Source organism: Theropithecus gelada, chromosome X (genome assembly GCF_003255815.1).
Source record: "Theropithecus gelada isolate Dixy chromosome X, Tgel_1.0, whole genome shotgun sequence".
NCBI classification, from domain to species: domain Eukaryota; kingdom Metazoa; phylum Chordata; class Mammalia; order Primates; family Cercopithecidae; genus Theropithecus; species Theropithecus gelada.
This window is the reverse complement of record NC_037689.1, coordinates 133,059,571-133,078,259: the sequence shown is the minus strand read 5'-3', so window position 1 is coordinate 133,078,259 and position 18,689 is coordinate 133,059,571. Positions and strand designations below refer to the sequence as shown.

The window sequence follows — 18,689 nt, the reverse complement described above, 5'->3', positions numbered from 1 at the left end:
AACAGTTCTGAGCAGTTAACATTGTAAAAAGGTGTAAAAATACAGGGTAGGGGCTCTGAGCTCTCTGAAGAATTTCCTGACACACACTCTGAACTAAGGCTGAGAGATCTCTGGAAGCCTGGGCCTCTGACCCCTGCCCTGGGCCTGGTCCCCTTCCTCTTTCCCACGAACCCATGCTCCAGGGCTGACCAGAGACAAGGGCTCTCTCCAACCCTGGCTCAACCTCTCAAAGAAGACCTTGTACAATCTACAGTGGCTCATCCTGGAAGAGGGGGGCTGGACAGAGGTGGGGTCCGCAGGCGATGCCGGGAAGCCTCTCCAGGCCTGGAGCTGGAGTACCTCTCCTCAGCACTGCCAGTGGGGCTCCTCCTCATTCCACCTCAGCTCGAGGCCCCCAAGGGACCGGGCTCTGGGTGGGGTGTCCAAGAGGAGGGCCCTCCCCTGTCCTGGGCACAGGGCCGTTCTCCAGATGCCAGCAGGGGCTTATTTCTCTGGGGGGCCTGAGGATGGGGAGAAGGGTGCTGAGCTCCTTGGAAGCTCCTGCTGCAACTTTTGGTCCCTTCAGTGTGGATACCTGATCCTCCAGCTCGCGCACCCTCTGGTGGTGGGCCCGCTCCCATGCCTCTAGGGTGCCTTCAGCCTGGGCACTGCACAGGCGCTCCACCTCCTACTGCAGCTCCAGTTGCTAATGCTGCGCGTCCACCTCCAGCTGGGCTGGGCTGTGGCTCTGCTCCAGCGCCACCACCTGCGCCTCCAGCTGCTAGATCTGCCTCTGGGCCTCGACCAGCTCCAGGTCAGCCCCCATGAGGGTCCGGTTCGGGCGACCCTTCTCTGCGCTCAGCGGCACTGTGTCCTTATGGCTGCGAAACTTCTCTCGCTCCACCTTGTCCAGTACCCTCCTGAGGGCCACGAGCTCCTTCTCCAGCCGCAGGGCTGAGCGCTCCACCTCCCGCTTCTTGGCTTCCAGCTGATACAGGGCGCGCTGCAGGCTGCCCAGGCATTCCTGCAGCAGCCTCTGATCGTCCTACAGCAGCCTCTGATCGTCCTGCAGCTTCTGGACCGTGTGCAGGGCTGCAGCCTGGCCCTCCTGCCGCTGCTGCAGCACCTTCCGAAGCTGTTGTAGCTGGCCCTCGGCCTCCGCCCGCTGCAGCTCCAGGTCAGCCACCTTTCCTGGCAACGTCTGCACCTGCTCGCCAAGGGAGCTGCTCTGCTTCCCTGCCTCAGACAACGTCTGCCCGGCGGCGTCCAGCCATTCCAGGAGCACTTGGCGGTCAGGTTCACAGGCGGTCAGAGCCTTCTGTAGATGCAGGTTCTTGTCCTGGGTGCGGCTGAGGCTGGCACTGCTCTAGGCCAGGGCCTCTGCCAGGCCTCGCATCTTGACCCGCAGGAGCCCCTCCCTTTCCTCCACCTTGGCCAGGGCCCCATTCAACCACTCCACTTTCAGCTGCAGGATCCCTGCCTTCACCTCACTGTCTGCCACCTGTCTCTGCAGAGAGTCCATCTGATTCTGGAGGGCCTGGGCCCGGGCCTCGCGGTCGCTCAGGCCCAGGTGGCTGCGCTACGGCTCCCCCTCAAGCGAGTGCCGCTGCAGTTCCAGCTTGATGGTGCGGCTCTCGGAGGCGTCCAGCATCTCCTCCAGGCACCGCTTGTCGTCCTTCAGCTTTCTCTCGTTGGCCTTCATCTTGCTAATCTTCTCCTGACTGGCCCAGAGCTCGCTCTCTGTGGCCTGCAGGCTTCTCTCCAGTGTGGCCATCTGGTCCAGCGTGGGCCGGCGCTCCGGCTCACTGCGCCGCACGCTCTCCTCCTGCAGCGCCAGCTCCGCCTGGACCCCGCTCAGCCGCCCATCCACACTGCGCAGGGCTTCCTCACTCTCAGCCACCGCCTTCTGCAGTTGCCTGGCCCTCGAGGTTGTGGTGTCCCTCTCGGCCTCCATCTCGGCCAGTTGGCGATTCAGGGCACTCTGGGTCCGAAGTTCGTCCTGTTCTCTCAGGGTGCTCCGCAGCTCCTGCAGGAATTCCCGGAAGGCCCCGCGCACTGCCTCTGGGTCCGGGTCTGGAGGAGCCGGGGAGGTGGCAGGTCCTGGAAATGGTGGCTGGGACCCAGGGCTGCATTCTAAGGTGCTGGGGCGGCTGAGCCTTTCCCCGCTTCCTCCGGCGGGCGCATCCCGGGTAGGGGAGCCCGGCACCGGTGGCGGGGCTGGCCTGGGCTGGGCTGGGCTGGGCGCGCAACCGAGGGCGAGGCCGCGGCAAAGAGCGGAGCGCAGGCCACCTAGCTGGGCCTCCACTGCGCACCGCTGCACCCCCACGCGGGCCAGCTCGGCCTCCAGGTCTCGTGCCTGGCCCTCGGCCGCACTCAGCCGCAGGCCCAGCTCCGCAGCCTCGGCCTGCGCAGCCTCCAGCTTGAGCTCCAGGCCACGGGCGTGGTCCAGCTGCTGGTTTTCGGTGCCGCGCACCTCCTCCAGGGAGCCCAGCAGGCCTCGCTCGCGGATCTGGAGCTCGCCTTCTTGTTCCGGCAGCTTCCGCTGGGCTACCTGGAGCTCCTGCCGCGTCGCCTCCAGGCTGGTCTCGCCCTTCAGCAGCCTCTGCCGGAGGCCCAGGGTCTCCCGCCGGCTCTCCTTCTCTGCCCGCTAGCCCAGCGCCAGGCGGCCCTGCAGCTCTGCCAGCTCGCGGCCCACCCTGGTATTCTCACTGTCCAGCATCTTCATGTGACGCCAGAGTTCCTGTAGCTCCCTCCAAGCCTCCAGCCGTGAGCACTCCACCTCCTGCAGCCCAGTCTGAAGCTCACCGTCCTCCTTGCCCATGGCTGCCTGTGCCTCCTCTAGGAGTGCCAGCTTCTGCTCCTTGTCCTCATCGGTAAACTTCAGGTTGATGCACTCGCTCTCTACCTTCTTCCCAGCGGCCCGCAGTGCCTCACGCTCCTTGGCGCCCTCGCCCAGACTGCGCCACAGCTTGTCCGCCTCCTGGCGCTGCACCTTAAGGCCCTCCTGGCCCTCACGCAGCTTGCGCTGGGCCTCCAGCAGCTCCCGCTGAAACTGGTGGCCAGGCTGTGCCTTGTACCCATCAACTTCTCTGACAACTTCTCTGACGGAGTCTTTTCAGACCCCTTCAGAGACAAGGCCTGCTGCTTCTTGCCCTGGGCCAAGAGGAGGCCCTCATCGCGCTCCTGCTGCAGGGCAGCGATCTCCTTGCTCAGCCCTTCCTTCTCGATCTCCAGCTGGGCCAGCAACTCCTCCTGCTCACGCTGCTGCTGACTCTGCAGCTGGGCCCTCTTGGCTTCCAGCTCCCGCCATGCTGCCTCCTTTTCGGGCTGGACTCCCTGCAAGTCCTCCTCCTGGGCTGCCCACTGCTCCCGCAGAGAGGCCTGGGCATCCCGCTCAGCCTGCACCAGCTTCTGAGCCATCAGCTCCTTGTCTAGGCTGGCTTTCTGCTGTGTAGCTATTATTTGCTGCCGCAGCCCCGCCAGCTCCCCAGTCAGGGTCTCCTTGGCCAACAGCAGGACCTGCCCATCGGCTTCCAGCCTGATCCCGACGGGCCTCGAGCTGAGCCAGGTGCTATTGCACTTCAAACAGGCTGCCCCCAGGGCTTCCTTCTCCAAGCGCAGGCGTGTGGCCTCCTCTGACAGGGTGATGCCTTCATGCTCTGCTGCAGCCAGCTGCATAGCCAGGCCAGTGCGCCCCTTGGCTAGCGCCTCCTTCTCCTGGGCCACTCTCTCCGGAGCCTTTACCTGCCACTGTGGCTCCCACTGGGCCTGCTCCAGCTCCTGCTCCTGCCCGCTCAGCTGCTGGGAGAGCTGAGCTAGCTGCTCTTGCAGCCGGCTGAGCTCATGAAGCAGCGTGGGGAGCTGCTGCTCCAGCGCCTCCTGGAGGTCCTCTGCCACTCCAGCCCTCCAGGCCCTCCAGAGCCCTGCAGCGCCACCTCCTGCTCCAGCCGCAGCTCCTGCAGCCGCTCCTGCTGTTCCCGGCGCCACAGTGGCTTCCTGCTCCGCTTGCCTCAGCCGGGCCTGCAGGGCTGCCTTGTCTTCTTCCAGCTGGGCGACAAGGAGGTTCAGATCCAGCCTGTCCTGAGACAGGCTCTCGTTGAGGGCACTCAGCTTGGACAGGGAGTCCTGCAGGGATGCCTCCTCTGCCTTCAGCCTGGTCATGGACAGCTCGAGTTCCACCCAGCCAGCCTCAACCTTGGTCAGCGCCTCGGCCACCTGAGCCTTCTGGGCCTGCAGCATGTCCCGCTGCAGTGTGGGGCAGCTCAGCGCCTCCCTCACCTCCACCAGCTCCTTCGCCAGGCCTGAGCGCTTGCCTTCCAGCTGCTCTAGCTGTTTATGGCTGCGCTCAAGCTCCTGAGGCACCTATGCACCATCCTGCACCGCATCCTCTTGCTCTTCCTCAGTCGGTCCCGATGGCGCTGCAGCTCCTCCTGGGCAGCCCGCAGCTTCTCCCGCTCCTTCAGAAGCTCCTTGGCCTGTTGCTGGGCCACCTGCAGACTGTGGGCCAGGTTGCTCTTCTCCCTGCTCAGTAGCTCATTGGCGTTCAGCAGCCGTTGTACCTCGCGCTGGGCGTCCTCATGGGCCTGCATGGCACCATCGGTCTTGTCCCGCTGGTGCTGGAGCTGTTCCTCTAGGGCCCGCCGCTCAACCTCGCTGTCACTAAGCTGCTTCCACAGGGTGCCCAGAAGGTCCTGGTTTGCCTCATAGTGCCCACGCGTGTCCTGGACCTGCAGCTGGCACTTGTGTAGGGCAGAGTGGATCAGGGTGAGCCTGGAGGAGTTTGAGCTAGCCACCGACCTGCCTCGGTGGGGCGAAGGGCTGCTACCCGGCCAGGAGCGCTGTGGTGGGGACGGGATCCTCTGGCCCCAGAGCTCCGCAGGCTGCCATCGGATGCGTCCGTGGTGTGCTTGGAGCCGCTCAGCTGGACACCATCTCAGTGTCCAACAGGACGGCCAATGCGAGGTCCCTCAGGGTGTGCTGCAGCCCTTCTCCATCCTCTGTCTCCAGGGCCTCAGGCTCCTGTAGCCACAGGGATTCCAGGGCCTCAGGCTTGCCGAGAGCCTTGTTGATCTAATCCTACTCCAGATTCTGCTTCTGAAGACGCTCCACTGCCAGGGCCAGCTTTGTCACTCTGGCACTGAGGTCGGCCTTGTCCAGGTCGCTTTGCATCTGCTGCTGGGCCAGGTCCTTCTTGCGGAGCACCTTGTCCCGCAGCTGCTCCTCCAGCTGGACCTGCAGCAGGACTTGCTTCTCCAGGGCCGCTTCAGCCCCGCTCTCTGCCAGCCGCAGGCCCGTGCTCTGTACCAGCCCCCCTCCTGGACAGCGAATGATTTCCAGGCCAGCTCACCTCCCAGCTACGGCAGGTCCCTCACGGTGGACATCTTCACCTCGCTGACCAGCCACCCGACCCCCACCTGCCTCCAGAGGAGTAGCAGACGACTGTACTCATTGCTGAAGTAGGCGTTGAAGGACTCCTCCTTGAGCCTCCATGCCGCCTCCCGCTGCTCCAGCTCCTTGTGTCTGTGTGTCCAGTCGCTGGTCACCTTTCGTATGTCCTCACTCAGAGCCTGGCTGGCTGAGCCTGCCTGGTCCAGCTGCTCTCAGAGCATGCTATTCACCTGGACCAGGCTGGCACTCTTCTGCTGCTCCTCCTCCAGCCGGATGAGGGCGCTCTCCAGGTCTTGGCTGTGCTCTGTGTCCCTCAGTCGCTGCTGCTCAGGCTCTCCCGATCTCTCCAGCAGCTGCTGCTCCAGCTCCGAACACCTCTTCTTGTACTGGAGAATCTTGGCCTGCAGCTGCTGCATAAGCTGGGCCTGCCGCTGTTGGCCCTCCTGGTAGGCCAGCAGCTTGTGGCCAGGAGGAGGCCTGCTCCTCCTGCAGCTGCCTCCACAGCTCCACACTCTGCTGTAGCAGCCCCCTGGGCTCCTGCATCTCCAGCTCTCCAGACTCCAGACGCACAGGCTGCTCCAGCGCGTTGTACTTAATGGTGAGCTCATCACGCTTGGCGTGGCTCTGGGCCAGCAAGTCCTCCACGTGCGATAGCTCCTGCTGCTGCAGCTGGTTCTTCTCCTGCAGTGAGAGCAGCAGTGCCATCTCTGTGGCCCATAGTGGGACTAGGCGCTCAGGCCGGGAGAGGTTGCAGGTGACAATCTCCCTGATGCGGACAGGTAGGATGATGGTCTGAGGGTCCTGGGCCAGGTCCCGTGCGCCCAAGCCCTTCTCCTGGCCCAGGACGCTTCTCTCCAGTGTCTGGATAACTGTCTCCAGCGTCAGCTGGGCCTCTTGTGCCCTCTACAGCCCCAAACTCATGGTGGGGTGTCTGTGGGCATCCCTTCAGCTCCCTTCTGCAGGACCCCAAGACTAGCTCAGTCAGCACACCCCACAGTCAGGCTGCTGTACTGAGCACCAGGCAGATTAAGCTTAAATCCCGCCGCGCCCCATGTGACCACAGCCGTGGGAGGAGCGGGATGGGGGTTGAGAGGGGAGGGGATGGGAAAGCACAGGAGAGGAGGGAAGCAGAGGCAGGGGGGATCTGAGAGAAGAGGAAGGATGAAGGAGAAGGGAGAGAAAGGGAAGGAAAAGAGAAGAGGGAATAGGGGAGGAAAGAAGGGGGGAATCTTTATTTCTTCATACAGCTTTGAGTTCCTATCTATTATCCTTTCATTTCACCTTGCAGTACTCTCTTGAGCAGTTCTTGCAGGACAGGTGTAGTGGTAACAAACTCCATTAGCTTTTGTTTATCTGGGAATATCTTAATTTCTCCCTCACATTTGAGGAACAGTTTTGCCAGATATAGCATTCTTAGTCAACATATTTTTAGCATGCTGAATATATCAGCCCACAGCCTTCTGTCATCTAATGTTTCTGAAGATAAAATTGCTAACAGTTTCATTGAGGATCACTTGTATATGATGAGTCATTTTTCTCTTGATGCTTTCAAGATTTTTCTCTTTGTCTTTGTCTATTGAAAATTTCATTATAAGGTGCCTTGGTTTTGGGGCATCTTTCAGTTCATCTTACTTGGCATTCATTGAGATTCTTGGAGGTTTATATTCATGTCTTTCATAAAATTTGTTAAGTTTTTGGTCATTATTTTTTCAGACATTTCCTTTGCCCCTTTCTCTCTCTCTTTCCCTTTTGGGACTTCCCCAATGCATATGTTGATGGGCTTGGTGGTATCCACAAGTTCCTTAGGCTCTGTTCATCTTTTCTTCAATCTTTTATCTACCTGTTCCTCAGACTTGATAATTTCCATTGTCCTATTTTCGAGGTTGCTGATTCTTTCTTTTGCCATGCTCAAGTCTGCCTTTAAACCCCTCTTCTGATTTTTTAATTTCAGCTTTTGTACTTTTTGGCTCCACAGTTTATTTTTGGTTTCTTTCTTAGGCTTTCTATCTCTTTCTTGATATTTCCATTTTGTTCATGCATCACTTTCTTGATTTTCTCCACATCTTCCTTTAGTTCTTGAGCATTTTTAAGAGAGTTGTTTTACAGTCTTTGTCTAGTAGATCTGCTGTCATATATACTAGATCAGGGACTGTTTCTGTTGATTGATTTAATTTTTTTTCCTTTGAATGTGCCATACTTTCGTGTTTCTTTGTATGCCTTGTGATTTTTTGTTGAAAATTAGACATTTGAATCTAATAATGTGAGAATTTTGGAAACCAGATTCTTCCCCTTCCTTGGTGTTTGCTGATTTTGTTATTGTTTTTATTTATTGTGTTTCTTTTTATTGCTGTAGGTTTTTTCTTTGCCAAAGATTAGCCTGGGGTGTAAACTTAAGATCTTCTCAGGTGTTTTCTGAGCCTGCAGCTTTCCCTGTGCATGTGCAGTCACTTTCTGATTTCCCCCATATGTGCAGTTGTTTTTGAACGTCCTAGTCTTTAATCTCTGGCTTCCAAAAGGAGAAAAGGGTAAAATGAAGGAAGGAAAAGGAAAAGTGGTGCTAACCCTTTAAATCTTGGGAAGTTGCTTCAGCCAGAGCGGGAGGGACTTGCAACAATGAAGAGAGGTGCAACAATAATGGTCACCCTCCTCTTTGTCTGCAAGTCTGTGATCACGAGCAGCAATCAGCTATCTGAGTACAGATGTGCAATATTGGGAGGGCAAGTTCCTTTTTGCCCACTCTTGCTCATGTAAGCTATGTGGAAACTGTTCCATTAACATGTGCACTGTGCTTGCCACAGGGCTGGGGCTGCTGGATGGATAGTTGCTAGTGGACCAAGAACACACTTTACCTCCAAACTTTCCCATGGAAATTGCAAGTCTTCAATATACTGAGGAGTTCCAAAATAGCTATATCGGGGTCTGTCAGTGCAATTTTTATCTCAGTGGGGAGACTGATTCCTACTCCACCACCTTCCCAGGATCTTCCTAACCTTAAATTTTAAACATGCACACTAAAAATTATATTTTTTCGAGTTATTCAGCAGCTCAATTCTTTTCCTGACAAAACAAAAGCCTTACCCATGTTATCTTCCCCCAGCACTCTATCTCCACAATTCTCATGTTATTGTTTTGAATTTTAATATAAGCTTGTTATGAGTGCACAGAAAACTTTTCTCCTCCCCTTCTCCATACATTTCCTTCTACCCATCCCTCTTTTTATAAGTGTGAGTACACACTGAGGGTACAGACTCAGGAGAAAAACTATATGGGTACAAATCTTTGCTCCTCCAGGTGTGTGACCTTGGGCAAGTTTCTTCACTGCTCTGAGCCCAAGTTTCCTCATGTTTACAAAGAATGATAATGTAAGTTTCTGTTTTAGGGTCATGGCATTACATTATTTAGTACATGTAATGTGCTTAGAGCAGTACCTGACACAAAGTAAGTTCTCAATAAATATGTTATTTTTTTCTCCTTCTTTGTTTGCTTAACCATCAATGTATGTTGATATTTTTAAACCCCTTTTAATTACCATTTACTTGCTATTATTTCTTGACTTCCATTCCTTCCTTGTGGGTTTCTTGTTCTTATTGCTAACATACATATTTTCAGTAATTGTTTCAGCAAGAGTTGATGGATAGTAAAATGTCCAAGTTCTTCTATGTGTCCGAAGGTGTTCATTTCACATTTTTTCATAAGTTCTAGGCTTATGGATTTCTTGTCATGCTTTGAAGACATTGTGACACATGGAAAATCGAGACTAAGTAACCATCCCAATCCCCTAATGTACCTTCCTGGACTTCACAGTCAGAAAAGTCCAAATCTGTATTTCTCAGATTACCCTGTAGTAGGAGGTTCTGAATATGAATGATATCCCACCAGTTAGGTACTCTTGGGTGAAACTGAAATGATGGATGGGAAGCAGCAGCCACCTTCCTGCTTCTTTGGGTCTTTCTGCTTGTGAACACAGTCATGCAGACTTTATGTTTTCCTGCTTCAGTGTTCCTTTGTGCTGTAACTAGCTTCATGGTGTCAAAAGGTGGTTGTGATATGACAGCAGATTTCTGATCTCTGAATCACAGCTACAGGAATGTCTTCTTGAAGTTAATAGCTTCAGTGTTGGGCTCCCAATTTCCTACCATCTGAATTGAGTACAAGTGTTACCTACCTTAATGAGCCAGTTCTGCTGTGGTACCCTGGGAGTGGTTTTAGAGGCCCAACCTACCTTTCTCTCTTTCGGCCTTGAAATAATTTTGTAAGGACCTGGTCCATGGTTCAATTGAACTTCTGTTTAAAACAGCTACAGTGAGTTCTGTTTCCTGCAACTGAACCCTTATTGATGCATTGTCTTCTGGCACCCATTGTTGTGGATGATGCTTGTTTTTCTTTTTATGGATAATGTGTCTTTCCTCTCTAGTGACTTTCAGGATATTTCCTTTGTCTTCAGTGTTGTTTAATTTAACTGAAGGGGCCCAGCGGTATATTTTGTGTATATACATATCCTACTCACCACTTTAGGTTTTGTTTTTGTTTGTTTGTTTTTTTGGCATATTGGTACAAATCCAGACCCTGCACTGAGCACAGTGCAGAATTAGGAATTGAGAGTCTAGATGTTTCACTTCATTTCAAACCATGGTTTAAGCAGGGGACTCACTTTCAGGAGAGACCTGAGGTGGATAGATCAAGATATTCTAGTTTTCATTCATGATGGAAACATTTTCCTACCACCTAGACCCATACAGAACACCTAGTTCTGGCTCGCTATCACATGCAGTACCTACCCACAGTTTAGCTCTCTTTCCTAGCTTCTCAGACCTGTTTCCCTTGCTAGCTTCCAAGGGCTATGAAGCTTCAGGTCCCATTTACTGCTCTGCATTCCTTCTGCTTCTGGGTCTTAGAGGTTTCTTGTTACACTTTTGAGAATGGCTACTATTTTTAAAATATTTTTAAAATATGCTATCCATCATTATGGTGTGTTTGGAAAAGAAGGTGGGGAAACAGTGGATTAGGGTGGTGTTCTTTCAAGCTAGTTCAAACTGACATCCTCACCTGAAGTTGCTACCCATCGCTGAATGATAAAAGGCATATCTCGTTTCCTTTAAAAAAAAAATTACTCTCTATAGTTGAAAACAGAAGGACAACTAAGCAATAGGCCTATGAAAATATTTAATCCTCATTATGTATTCAAAGGAATACAAAATAAAAGATCAAAATAAACTATTTTAACCTATCAAACTGAGAGACTGACAAACCCGTTGTGAGACTCAGGGATAGGTAAAGTAGAGTAGAAGGAAAGGATCAAGTTCTCTCTCCTAGAAAAAAGAGTTAGCTCTAGCCTTAAAATAGAGATGGTCAAGAAGGAAATATGCATTTATAGCCATACCACCCTGAATGTGCCCAATCTCGTCTGATCTTGGAAGCCAAGCAGGGTTGGGGCTGGTTAGTGCTTGGAGGGGAAACTGCCAGGAATACCAGGTGCTGTAGGTTTTTTTTTTTAAGGGAAACATTTTAGAAAAGTGATGGGTTAAATATTATATTGATCTTGAAGGAAGGGAAATACACCCAGTTTGAGGCAATGAAAGGTAGTAATAAGTTTTTTAATCTATTGAATCAGAATCGCCACCATTGTCTCAAAAAACTCTCATCCTGACTGGAGTGAGTAGTGTAACTTGGTATCCCAACTCTGGAGAGTATCAAAAGCCCTAAGCCATGCATACCCTTTGGTGTACTTTCTAGGAATATGTATCAAGGAATTGATCATGACTGTGCCACAGCATTTATCCACAACGACATCTGTCACTGTATCACTTATAAAAACAAGGAAAAACAACAATAAAAAGCAAACCAACCCCCACCAAAATAAATGACAACAAAGAAAAACAACCAAAGGGCACTGGGGGATACATGATGAAACCTTCATACAAAAGAGATACTAGGTAGCTTTGGATGTAGGAAAATGCATAATAACACGGTAAGACAAACGTAAAATAGTGGAATCAGATTTCAAAGTAGTATGTTTGTAGTTTTACATACATAAAAGATGCACACGAAGTGAAAATTCGTCCAAAACCCAGCAATTTCCCTTGGGAGTAGGGTGGGTAGGAGTAGGATGGGATTTTGCATGCTCTTCATATTTCCCATTTCTCAATGTATTTGCTCTGCTGCCCCTGGAACTTCCCGCTTACTTAGCTGCCCTCTTGCCCTCTCTTGACTCAGTCTCTTAGGTCCCAATCAATCTCTAGAGGTGGAATGGAAGAAAGACAGGTGGACCCATCTCAGGGTGGCCCCAGCTGCTCCCACTGGGGAGCTCGATTTGGAGAAGGCTCCCAGGTCTACCCCTCATCCAAGCCCTGGATTTCTTCTGGACCCCACCCAGAAAGGACAGGGTCATCTTCCATCTTTGCTATTCCATTCCACCGTTCTTCCAGCCCAATTCCCTGCCTCTCCAGGGGGCATTGGTAGCTCAGGAAAAGAGCTTCTTCTTGGGGTTCTATTTCAGACTTGGTTACTGTCTTTGGTTTCTCTGTAAAATGGAGATAACGGTTAGGTAGTTGTGGGATTATGATGAGATTAGGAATGCAAAGCACCTAGAATGGTGCCTGGCACATGACAGGCTCTCATCAGAGGTCGGTTCCCTTCACTTGGTTCCTTTTCCCCACAGTAACAAGGCTGCTCCAGGTGAGACCTGATGACAATGAACAGACATTGTATTCACTGCTTACAAGCATCCCAACAGAGCCTTACTAAAAACTCCAGGTTGTGCTGTTTGCCTGGCACTACACAGTAGTAAGTGGAAGAGCTGGGCTCAGGGCTCAGGTCTCCTGGGGTCCCATCGGAGCAGAACTGGCCTTCCTGCCTTCTTTTCCTCTGTAGGAGGGATGGGAGGGGTGGTCCTCCCTCTTCAAGAGGCCTTGGAGTCAGGCTCTGGGGGGATCATTTCCCATCTTGGTTTGCCAAGTCATGTGATCCATGCAGTGGGGATGAAGAGGACCATCTAGACAAAGGGGAGGGAAGCTTAAGGACTGGGGTCCATTTCTCCTGTGGTGGCAGATGCCATAGGGCATTAGCACCAGTGCTTTTGGACGACTCCTCCTTGTCAGGGTGCTCTGACCCCTGGGTAGCCCTTGGCAACAGGAGTGCCCCCAGGGCCTGTAAACCCAGGCTACTCCTGAATCTGAGCATAGCCCTGTGTCCTCAGGATGCCTCCCCACCGGGGCCCTGTGGGGCTTCCTCTAATACTACCCTCCGCCCTTCCTCCCCCGCCTTCTGCCTGTTTGCCAACGCTTATAGCAGCCACTAGGAAGCGCTCTCCGGTGGGAGCCACTAGGAAAGGGGGCTCTGATGGGCCAGAGTTTGCCTCCAACATTGGGAAAGGGAAGCAGGCTTCCAGGGCCAGGTCCTTTATCTTCTCCAAGATTCTGAAGTAACCTTGCTGGTAGGGAGGCAGTGGGAGGTGGCCTCAGGCAAGGAGAGGAGTCTCAGTGCTACACAAAATGACCTGCGTCATTTCAGTTCACTTCACCTTAGTCCACCCTCAGGATTCTACTGACTTAGACACTTTTGATCACCAGACGCTAAAACGGAAGGGGACTTATGTTTTGGATCGTTTGAACAAAGGTTGTCAACAGGACAAGCAGCTACCTCTCGGGGCCAGGATAGGCTGCTGCCTGCTTCTCATGGGGCAGTGGCCCGGGTCAAGTCGGGTCTCAGCACAGCCTCTGAACAGGAAACATGGTCCCCGCCACAGCCTGCTACAGCCTCCCCCAGCCCTAGCCTCCAGAGGCTTCTCCCTGCCAGCTCCTGGCCATGGGAGCCGGTGACCTCACCATGGGGCCTCTCTCCACGCAGGGCCACTGCATCACCCCCACCAGACACGGGAGGCCTCCAGTTGGGATTTTAGTGTATTAAACCGAGGACTTTTTTTTTTTCTTTTTTAACTTAGAGAAAACAAGAAGACGTGACAACACCAGAAACAAGAACATGTCTCTGGCCAGCCTGTGCTGACCAGTACACAGTGAATCACGCACAGAAAAGTATGTCATTCCGGTCGGTGTCTAGAAGCTCCACTGCCTGGAAAACAGACTGCAAATAAATAAAGTGCATGGAGACCCCATCACGCAGCAAGGGCCCCATCGGGGAGAGAAGAGGTGGGGAGGGGAGGTGGAGAAGCAGCAGGCGGGGCTACCACTTCAGGCAGCAGGGGTGAAAAAGCAGGGACAGGAGCAGATGCTGAGGGCTTGGCCCTGCCCCTCCAGAGCCAGCCCCTCTAGGCCAATACAGCCACACCAGGAGCCACCGGGGGTGGGTGGACATGGACTTCCGTGCCCCTCTTATGGGGTGGGGCTCCCTGCAGTCGGGGGTCTCTTAGGGTAGGGACCCCTGCAACTCTGATGCACATTTCTCCCAGTAGGGAAGCAGGTTCCAGGGTCCCAGGCCGAGCCCCTTGCATGGGGAGGGCTCAGTCACCCCCCACACTCCCACACATGCACTCAGCAAAGAGCTTTCCTCCATCCTTCCTGGCTGGTCCAGGAAGAGGGTGGAGCTGGGGATCCAGTCACCCAGAGGGTGACACCAGGGTTTGAAAGGGCCACATCTGTGCATCAGACAAAAGGAGGCTCCTCACTCCTCTTCTCCTCCAGCCCTGTGTCACTCTTGTCCTATAGAGGCTGCCCCCAAAGATCTGTTGGGGGGACCAGCAGGCTGACAGGCCCCCGGAGGTGGTCCAGGGTGGACAGGGTTGGGGTAGATGAGAGGGGCCAGCAGGGTCAGGGGTTCCCATGAAACTTGGGACAAGGAGGCACGTCATCAGGCCCTGGATGTGGAAGACTGCAAGGGGCACAAGGCAGCCACTGTCCAGCCTCTTCTGGGGTGAGGCAGGAGGACAGCTTCACGCAGGACCTGGGTCCAGTGGGCAGCTGAGGAGGGTACATGGTAGGTGGCTGGGCCACTCTGTCCCTGGAGCTGGCCAGACTGCTGCAGTTTTCAGTCCCAGGAACTAAGAACGTGGCCCTCAGGGTACCAGTGCAAGAGATGGGGAAATGGGGAAAGAGGGTGAGGGCGAGGGTCTCTTCCTGGCTCCCCTCTGGGCTGCTCCTGACCATTGTACACGGGCTAGCAGCACACCCGGGGGCCCCCAGGACCAATCCAAGCCGTGAGATGAGATTCTCCTGTGTGATCCTGGGGATGGGGGGTCGAACTTGAGGAGAGAGAATTGGGGTCATGCCATGGGTCTCAGCCCCAGCACACCCCAAGTTTATCCTTTCACCCTCCTGGTTATGTGTGTCTCCAGGAGCCACAACACCAAGATCACCCCCACTTGCCCACCAAACTGGGAGGCTTGTGCCACTGCACTGCTGAGGAGCCCTTGGTGAAGCTCCAGGTGGGGTGGGGAAGTTAGGCTGTGGGGGAGAGCTTGGCTCCCCAGGGGTCCTGGGGCCCATCTCTTCTGTCTCCCATCTCAGCTGTCTGTCCTCCTGATCTTCCCTGTGACCTTCCGTACTGCTCCAAAGAAAGTGAGATCCCCAGATTCCATACCCTAGGCCCCTTTCTCCCTTGGTGCCCCAGGAGCCCTATGCTTCCCTCTCCACTTCCCCTTCCCTCCTCCCACCATGCCAGGTCTTGGAGAAGACTGGGGAGGGGTGTGGGGGCCTGCAGGCCCAGGGGCACATGCAGTTCCTCCTCCTCCTATCTGCGTGTCAAGGGTAAACCCCCCCCCCCAAGCCTCAGTTTCCTCTGTCATTAGAAGGGGGAAATACACCTCTCACAGTGCTGCCAGCAGATCTCAGTTCCCAGGGAACTCAGACCTTCCTTCCCAAGCCAGGACTCGATCCCTGGGCACCCCCACCCGTGAGCCTTTGTCCATGCTGTGCCTCTACTAGGAAGGCCCTTCTTCTTCTGTTCACGTCCTTCACGCTGCCTCTTCCCAGGCAAGTCCAGGGCCAGAGGTGCCCCCAGGCAGGGATGAGACTCTTGGCAAGGCCAAAGAAGGGGCAGGTCACCGCCTACAAACGCCAATGCCTGAAAGAGAAAAAAAGAGATGGGGACCTCAGTTGCCTGGCCACCAGACACGTCCTTGCTTCCCCTAGGAATGGCCTCCTCTGCAACCCTCTTCTCCATCTGCTCTGCCCACCCCAGGCTGAGAGCTGCTGTGTGCTCAGGGAGGTTTCCTTTGCCCAGATCACTTCAGTACACGGTAGGCTTCTAGAGGCCGTCTGGGGCTGGAGGATGCGACTCTGGCCCTGGGAGGGCCTTGCTAGCTAGGGGCCTTAGGGAGCATGGGCTGACATGGCGGAAGAGCAAGACTGTGGGGGAGGGGACGGTAGGAATGCGTCTCTCCCACTCTTCCCTGTCTCCAAATACAGAGCTTGCGGGGTGCCCTCAGGTAGGGGCAGGAGAACATGAGGGACAGCAGGAGCAGGCAGAGACCAGTCCCCTGGCCCCAAAGACAGGGCAGGAGGCAGTTTTGCCAAGGGCTGTGCAGGAGCTGCAGAGAGTCCCAGGGCTGAGGGCTGAGAACAGACCAGACACAGGGCTCAGCCTAGAAGAGAACAGTCCTCCCTATGCCCACAGACTGGTGGGGAAGAGAAGGGTGGGGGCATCGTTGCTCCTCTAGGGCCTGCCCGGGGCCGCCCCCAGCCCATTACCCTCCATTCCTCAGGGTTCAGGGGACACCCTGGGGGCCTCTGTGGAAAGGGAGGCAGGCACTGGGACGTGGGCGGGAGGGGTCCGCCCCTCACCCTATCCAGCAATCATGACTGGGGAGGAGGGGAGAGCCTGCGGCTGCTTTTCCTTTCCTCAGCTGCGCTCCACAGCTCTTTGGGCTGGTTTGCCCCGGTGCCTTCCATATTTATATTTCCCCCTGACCGCCAAGGCGCCCTGACATCTGGAGGGCAGAGCCACCGCCCCTCCCCCATTCCAACCTGTCGCCTCCTACCTTTCTGCTCGGGGCCTGGAAAGACAAGTCGCCGCAGCAGAATTCCCTCCTTCTGGTTTCCCCCTCTTTGGCCAATGTGAGGCAACAGGTAGGCCGAGCCCAGGTAGTTTCTGGAGCCCGATGCCCGTTCAGTGCGTTTCTGCGCGATCCGGGCTCCCCAGGCTGAGACAGCGGCTGGGGCCAGGGCTGGGCAGTCCTGCCCGGACGGCGTAGGTCTAGAGTCCAGGGGCCCGAGCCGCCCCGCCTCCACCCCTCGCAGCGGCCCAGCTGTCCTTCATGCCGGCGACCCGGCCGGGGGCGGGCGGGGACACGGGCGCCCCTCCAGCCGGGCCTCCGCCACCGCCGCGGGTGCTCACTCGATCCGCACCTGCAGGCGGACGTTGAGCATCACCGAGGCCACGATGTAGAAGTAGGGGAAGTTCATGCGCAGCCGCCAGGCCAGGTCGAAGAAGGTGAGCAGTGTGCGCGTAAGCCCCTTGCAGAAGGCGCCGTAGGAGCCTCGGGCCGCCGCTGAGCGCGACAGCCGCACTGCCAGGCCAGACAGGGCGGCCGCCGCCGCTGCCGCAGACAGAGCCGCCGACGCCGCCATGGGCCCGGGCCCCGCGCAGGCCCCGCCGACCGACTGACCCGCACGAGCGCTAGCCTCAGGGCACCGGGACCCGAGCACTAGCGCACCCCACGGGTCGCCCGGAGCCCCGTCCGCCCCGCCCCCGCGCCCGCTCCCGCGCCCCGCCCTCGTGTTCCCCAGGCGGAGCTGGGCTCAGGCTGCCGCTGCCTCGGCCCCTCCTCCACGATCCCGCACAGCTCCGCCCCCTCCACACCTCCTCACTGTGGGCCGCCCCCGCCCCCGCCATAGCTCCGCCGCGGGCGTAGCCACACCCGCAAGCGGGAGCCGCAGAGAGGCCGTCAGCGTCGCGACCCCGCCTACTAGACAGGCCCCGCAGGCTCAGCTCCTCCCACTGCCCGGTCCCGCCCACACGGCCCCGCTTCTTTCCGGGCACCTCCCGAGGCTGGAGTGGATTGAAGGGTGGAGCTGCCAGGGATCGCTTTGATACCATTTCCCAGGGTGGAGCGGGAGTGGAGGAGGACAATCTGGACCGCTACGCTGATTCTGTACAGAAAGCACATGTAGAAGCCTCTGCCTGTTCATATCACTTCCCTTCTCCCACGGTCTCCCCTGAAAACTGATCAGCCAAGCCATTGTACCTTTAATCAGCATGGTGCAGTAACTCTGCGCTACAGAGTGCCATCAAGCCCACACGCGTGCATTTTTCCCTTTCTGGTATATTTGCTGGTCACGTATATCTCTTTATTGGCGAATTTCCCCATTGTCCTTCCCTTTCCAAGCACTCTTAATCCATTGTTTGCCCCGGTGGTTGCACAAGGTCGTCTCGGGTTTTCATTTGCTCTTGTTTATGGCCTTTTTGTTTGTTTGTTGCCGGTGTGCTTAAAAGCCCTTTCGTGGTTTCATTCAATGCTTGTTAAAGGTAACCCAATCAAAACCCAGTAGCGTTTTTTCAGACTGTTTTAATGAAGTGGGGAAATGCTCGCACTCCGTTATGGTCATGACTTTTGAAAAACTGTCAGCAAGAAGTAGGTTCACCCGACCCCATCCCAGTTTTCACAACAAAGATTGACGTGGGTATTTAAGAACTCTCAAAATACCTGTTCACCGTCACGCCTGATCATCTCTGTGGTATCCCACTAACTGTTTAAGGAACGCAGCGGATCCATATGCACTGATTGGGCAATTGTCCTACCTACATGGTCGAGTTAAAAAAAAAAAAAAAAAAAAGCCAGTTCCAGAGTCACTAGGTTATTGTGTGGACATCACGATTTTATCAACAACACAACACATCCATGCATGGGTATACATGCATCAAAAAAATGCTGGGGCAGGAGGCCGGGCATGGTTTTTCTTTTCTTTCTTTTTCTGTTTTCTAGTCTTTTTTTTTTTTTTTTTTTTTTTTTGAGGCTAAGCCTCACTCTGTCTTCCAGGCTGATGATCTCAGCTCACTGCTATCTCTTCCTCCCAGGTTCAAGCGATTCTCTTGCCTCAGCCTCCTGAGTAGCTGGGACTATAGGCGCGGGACGCCACGCCTGGCTAATTTTTGTATTTTTAGTAGAGACAGGGTTTCACCATGTTGGCCAAGCTGGTCTGGAACTCCTGACCTCAGGTAATCCACTTGCCTCGGCCTCCCAAATTGCTGAGATTATAGACGTGAGCCACTGCGCCCCGGCCGGGTGCGGTATTTCATGCCTGCAATCTCGGCATTTTGGGAGGCCGAGATGGGAGGATCACTTAAGGCTGGGCCTAGACAACATAGCAAGGTCCTCGTCTCTACAAAAAATAAAATATATTAGTGGGGTGTGGTAGCATATGCCTCTAGTC

At 55.0% G+C, this 18,689-nt stretch overlaps 1 protein-coding gene and 2 pseudogenes across 1 annotated transcript; 1 reads left to right on the top strand and 2 right to left on the bottom strand.

Annotated features, from left to right (window-relative positions):
- Nucleotides 1-483: 483 nt before the first annotated feature.
- On the bottom strand, nucleotides 484-6,288 carry LOC112616201 (annotated as a pseudogene).
- Nucleotides 6,289-10,733: 4,445 nt separating this feature from the next.
- On the top strand, nucleotides 10,734-10,851 carry LOC112616797 (annotated as a pseudogene).
- A 2,401-nt stretch (nucleotides 10,852-13,252) lies between these two features.
- On the bottom strand, nucleotides 13,253-17,138 carry SMIM10L2A (small integral membrane protein 10 like 2A). The gene is made up of 2 exons (XM_025372741.1): nucleotides 16,298-17,138; nucleotides 13,253-15,381 (listed from the first exon to the last, which is right to left on the bottom strand). The coding sequence occupies exon 1, from the start codon at nucleotides 16,884-16,886 to the stop codon at nucleotides 16,650-16,652; it is 237 nt and encodes a 78-aa protein (XP_025228526.1). The 5' UTR covers nucleotides 16,887-17,138; the 3' UTR covers nucleotides 13,253-15,381; nucleotides 16,298-16,649.
- Nucleotides 17,139-18,689: the final 1,551 nt, after the last annotated feature.

Bases quoted from the DNA above. Each gene is read 5' to 3' on its own strand.
- SMIM10L2A (XM_025372741.1), bottom strand. From the start codon at position 16,886: ATGGCGGCGTCGGCGGCTCTGTCTGCGGCAGCGGCGGCGGCCGCCCTG.